Consider the following 5,210-nt stretch of genomic DNA (forward strand, 5'->3'; position numbering starts at 1 on the left):
ACCCTAGAAGAGATGTACCAACCTAATCCACCCCGTTACCCTAGAAGAGATGTACCACCCTAATCCACCCCGTTACCCTAGAAGAGATGTACCACCCTAATCCACCCCGTTACCCTAGAAGAGATGTACCACCCTGTTGTTATTCTTCTTATTCTTCTTATTCTTGTTGTTGTTGTTGTTGTTGTTGTTGTTTTTTTATTGTTGTTGATGTTGTTGTTATTGTTATTTGTATTATTAGTGGTGATCAGTGAGGGTGCAGGTTAGGAGAGAGAGAGGCAGACAGGCTAAAGGAGAGAGTACACACCCAGCTCAGAGACGCCGTCAAGTCAGTCATTGTGACATCACATCAGTACTTCCTGTGTTTGATTTCAAAATAAGACTCAGTCATGAAACGTGCCAGAAATTAGTGTCTGATGTTGATGTTAAACAGGTTTTTACTGTCATGTTATATTTTAATCTCACTTAATGATTTCATGACTGTGGCAGGGGTTCTTATTTTTGTTACCGTGACAACGATGACAGTATCGATGAATGTGTAACAGAGAAATCTGTTTCCTGTAAAATAAACGGACTCCTGCAGACAAATGTTGAGCTGAGGAGATTTGGTTAGTCCACACTGTTAAATAAATGTCTTATTCAGCAAAAAGCAAGATGCGGCGGCCAAGATGCCGAACTTGAGGCTTCAAAACCTCAGTTCACAAACCAACGGCTGTCGTCACGGTGACCACGTCCACTGCTTCTATACAGTCTGTGGGTTAACTATACAACGGGCGTCCTGCTGGCCGTTGCGTGGCCGCTGGATGACCTCCGTGCCCGCGTTAGTTTCCAACGGGACATCAGGAACTGTAATGTCCATGAAAATCATGAAACTCAGCTAAATCCTGGAATACCGGACAACGCCGTTCAACTGTGACTCTTTTTCTGTTGTACGTTGACACGTTAACATTGTACGTTGTAACGTTAGCTTGTACGTTGTAACCTTAACTTGTACGTTGTAACATTAGTTTGTACGTTGTAACGTTAGCTTGTACTTCGTAACCTTAACTTGTACGTTGTAACGTTAGCTTGTACGTTGTAACATTAGCTTGTACGTTGTAACGTTAGCTTGTACATTGTAACGTTAGTTTGTACGTTGTAACGTTAGCTTGTACGTTGTAACGTTAGTTTGTACGTTGTAACGTTAGCTTGTACGTTGTAACGTTAGCTTGTACGTTGTAACGTTAGCTTGTACGTTGTAACGTTAGTTTGTACGTTGTAACGTTAGCTTGTACATTGTAACGTTAGCTTGTACTTCGTAACGTTAGCTTGTACGTTGTAACATTAGCTTGTACGTTGTAACATTAGCTTGTACGTTGTAACGTTAGCTTGTACGTTGTAACATTAGCTTGTACGTTGTAACGTTAGCTTGTACATTGTAACGTTAGCTTGTACGTAGTAACATTAGCTTGTACGTTGTAACGTTAGCTTGTACGTTGTAACGTTAGCTTGTACGTTGTAACGTTAGCTTGTACGTAGTAACGTTAGCTTGTACGTAGTAACGTTAGCTTGTACGTTGTACCATTAGCTTGTACGATTTCAGGTGACAAATAAACTGATTGAAGTGTTTTTCGAGTGAAATTCTCCCGTAAGTATTATTTTATTTATATATTAGCCGGTAACCGGGAGCAACAACACCACGGGGTTAACGTTAGCCGGCTACACAGAGCAGCATATAGCCTAGCTTCTTAGCCTTGGCTAGCTTGGTAGCTTAGAGCTAGGTGGGCGTGTTTCAGCTCCATCCACGCTCCACCTCTGGATCACCTCTGAATCACCTCTGGATCAGCTGGAGACGTCACTGTCCAGATGGTGACGGCCGGAGTCGCTGGGAGCCCCGCCGGCACGTACAGCTCATAGCTGAAGATATAAAACTATATGAACAAACACAGACGTATACATATATATATATATATACGGTATATAACAAGGAAGAACATTTAATAATGAAGACGAGCTGAACTGAGCCGAAGAATCTGCTTTAACTATTCTTTAGTTTCAGTCTCTGGACTCGTTCAGTAGTTCTATATTTAACCAAATACATCTGAGATATAGATCTACATAACTGAATTATTATCATTATTGTTGTTATTATTGTTATTATTATTATTAGTAGTACTCTCTGTACTGTGTGTGTGTTTGTGTGCGTGCGTGCGTGCGTAAACCTCCTGAAGGTAATCCTGAAGCTTTATTTTGAAGGCCGTCTCAGCGGACTTCCGGTGCTGCTGCTTGTTCCCGCCCTTCAGCTTGACGCGTCGTCGCTCCGTCAGTCGGCATGACAACGCGCTCTCGAGGACAAACTGGGAACGGCTGAGGGCGCGAGGAGGAAGAGGAGGAAGATGAAGATGATGGAAGCAGAACATGACCAGTAACGGAACCAGCAGCACCGGGACCTCCGGGACCTCTGGGACCTCCGGGACCAGCGGCCCGGTCCATGTCCCGGTCCCGGTCCCGGTTGTCCCGGTCGTCCCGGTGATGGAGCGAGCCCGCCCGGAGACGGTGACGGTGTCCGCGGTGTCTCTGCTGCTCTCTCTGCTCTCTCTGCTGCTGCTGGTCTCCTCCATCTCCACCGACCACTGGTACGAGACCGACACCCGCCGACACAAGACCAACTGCGACCGACACGGATCCGACTCCAACGACCAGAAGAACCGGGAGATGCCCATCTACCACCTGCCGCTGGTGGACACCGGCAGCGGGGCGGCGCGGCAGCGGGACGTGGCGCTCATGAAGCCGGTTCATGTGGGCAGCAGAGAGGAGGAGCTGCTGGAGAACTGGAGGGCCATCCTGGGGATGGGCATCCTGGAGACGGAGTGCGGCAGGCCGCTGTTCTCCTCTCACTCGGGCCTCTGGAGGAAGTGCTACTTCAAGGGCCTGGACCCGGACATCGACAAGCTCATCGACCGGGGTCAGACACACTATATATACACTACTATATACTACTATATATAGTATATATACTATATATATACAGTATATACAGTATATACTATATATACTGTATATATACACACCTGCCTGAATACATCTACTGCTGCACCACATACTGTATACACACTGTAAACAGCTGGACATCGACAAACTCATCGACCGGGTCAGACTATATACTACTATTACACATATACTATTTACTATATATATACTATATATATTTTAATACACACACCTGCCTGTAATTTACAGTATATATAGCATATAGTACATATAGAATATATATATCTATATAGATATATATAGATATATATATCTATATACTATATATGCAGTATACAGATATATCTGACCCCGGTTGATGTCCAGCTGTTACTGTTAACGGTGCATTGTTAACAGTAACAGCTGGACATCCACATCCACATACAGTATAATAATACATATTCACGTTGTAATACTACTAATGAAGCTGGAGCTCACACACATACATATATGTTTTCAGACTGGTTTCAGACTGGTTTCAGATTGACCTCAGACTGGTTTCAGACTGGTTTCAGACTGGTTTCAGATTGACCTCAGGCTGGTCACAGACTGGTTTCAGGCTGGGTTCAGACTGGTTTTAGATTGACCTCAGACTGGTTTCAGGCTTGTTTCCAGACTGGTTTCAGGCTGGTTTCAGATGTACCTCAGGCTGGTTTCAGACTGGTTTCAGACTGGTTTCAGGCTGGTTTCAGATGTACCTCAGGCTGGTTTCAGACTGGTTTCAGACTGGTTTCAGATTGACCTCAGACTGGTTTCAGACTGGTTTAAGATTGGTTTCAGTCTGGTTTCAGTCTGGTTTCAGACTGGTAACAGACATATTTCAGACTGGTTTCAGACTGGTTTTAGACTGGTTTTAGATTGACCTCGGACTGGTTTCAGACTGGTTTTAGATTGACCTCAGTCTGGTTTCAGGCTAGATTCAGACTGGTTTCAGACTGGTTTCAGATCGACCTCAGGCTGGTTTCAGACTGGTTTCAGACTGATTTCAGACTGGTAACAGACTAGTTTCAGACTGGTTTCAGACTGGTTTCAGACTGGTTTCAGGCTTGTTATAGACTGGTTTTAGATTGACCTTGGACTGGTTTCAGATCGGTTTCAGATTGACCTCAGACTGGTTTCAGGCTGGTTTCAGACTGGTTTCAGATTGACCTCAGACTGGTTTCAGACTGGTTTCAGATTGACCTCAGACTGGTTTCAGTCTGGTTTCAGGCTGGTTTCAGACTGGTTTCAGAATGGTCTCAGACTGGTTACAGGCTGGTTTCAGACTGGTTTCAGAATGGTTTCAGACTGGTCTCAGACTGGTTTCAGACTGGTAACAGACATATTTCAGACTGGTTTCAGACTGGTTTTAGACTGGTTTTAGATTGACCTCGGACTGGTTTAAGACTGGTTTCAGATTGACCTCAGAATGGTTTCAGGCTAGTTTCAGACTGGTTTCAGACTGGTTTAAGACTGGTTTCAGATCGACCTCAGGCTGGTTACAGATTGACCTCAGAATGGTTTCAGGCTAGTTTCAGACTGGTTTCAGACTGGTTTAAGACTGGTTTCAGATTGACCTCAGGCTGGTTACAGACTGGTTACAGACTAGTTTCAGACTGGTTTCAGACCTGTTTCAGTCTGGTTTCAGGCTGGTTTCAGACTGGTTTCAGACTGGTTTCAGATTGACCTCAGACTGGTTTCAGGCTAGTTTCAGGCTGGTTTCAGGCTGGTTTTAGACTGGTTTTAGATTGACCTCGGACTGGTTTCAGACTGGTTTCAGATTGACCTCAGAATGGTTTCAGGCTAGTTTCAGACTGGTTTCAGACTGGTTTCAGACTGGTTTCAGGCTGGTTTCAAGCTGGTTTCCGACTGGTTTCAGACTGGTTTCAGATTGACCTCAGACTGGTTTCAGACTGGTTTTAGATTGACTTCAGACTGGTTTCAGGCTAGTTTCAGGCTGGTTTCAGGCTGGTTTTAGACTGGTTTTGGACTTTTTTCAGACTGGTTTTAGATTGACCTCAGACTTTTTTCAGACTGGTTTTAGATTGACCTCAGACTGGTTTCAGGCTAGATTCAGACTGGTTTCAGATCGACCTCAGAATGGTTTCAGACTGGTTACAGACTAGTTTCAGACTGGTTTCACACTGGTTTCAGACTGGTTTCAGGCTGGTTTCAGACTGGTTTTAGATTGACCTCGGACTGGTTCAGACTGGTTTTAGATTGAC

The 5,210-nt window shown here is 44.6% G+C and overlaps 1 protein-coding gene across 2 annotated transcripts in view; it reads left to right on the forward strand.

Moving 5' to 3' along the window:
* The first annotated feature begins 2,356 nt into the window (after window positions 1-2,356).
* Window positions 2,357-5,210, forward strand: part of tmem178 (transmembrane protein 178) — a 14,074-nt gene continuing 11,220 nt past the window's right edge. For both annotated transcript variants that reach the window (XR_005206005.1, XM_037763256.1), the window contains exon 1: window positions 2,357-2,941. Coding sequence is in view for 1 of the 2 variants with exons in the window: in XM_037763256.1 (XP_037619184.1) it covers window positions 2,395-2,941 (547 nt within the window). In the remaining variant the exon portion in view is untranslated. The remainder of the gene's footprint in view (window positions 2,942-5,210) is intronic.

This window comes from Sebastes umbrosus, unplaced genomic scaffold, assembly GCF_015220745.1.
Source record: "Sebastes umbrosus isolate fSebUmb1 unplaced genomic scaffold, fSebUmb1.pri scaffold_72_arrow_ctg1, whole genome shotgun sequence".
Classification (NCBI taxonomy): Eukaryota; Metazoa; Chordata; class Actinopteri; order Perciformes; family Sebastidae; genus Sebastes; species Sebastes umbrosus.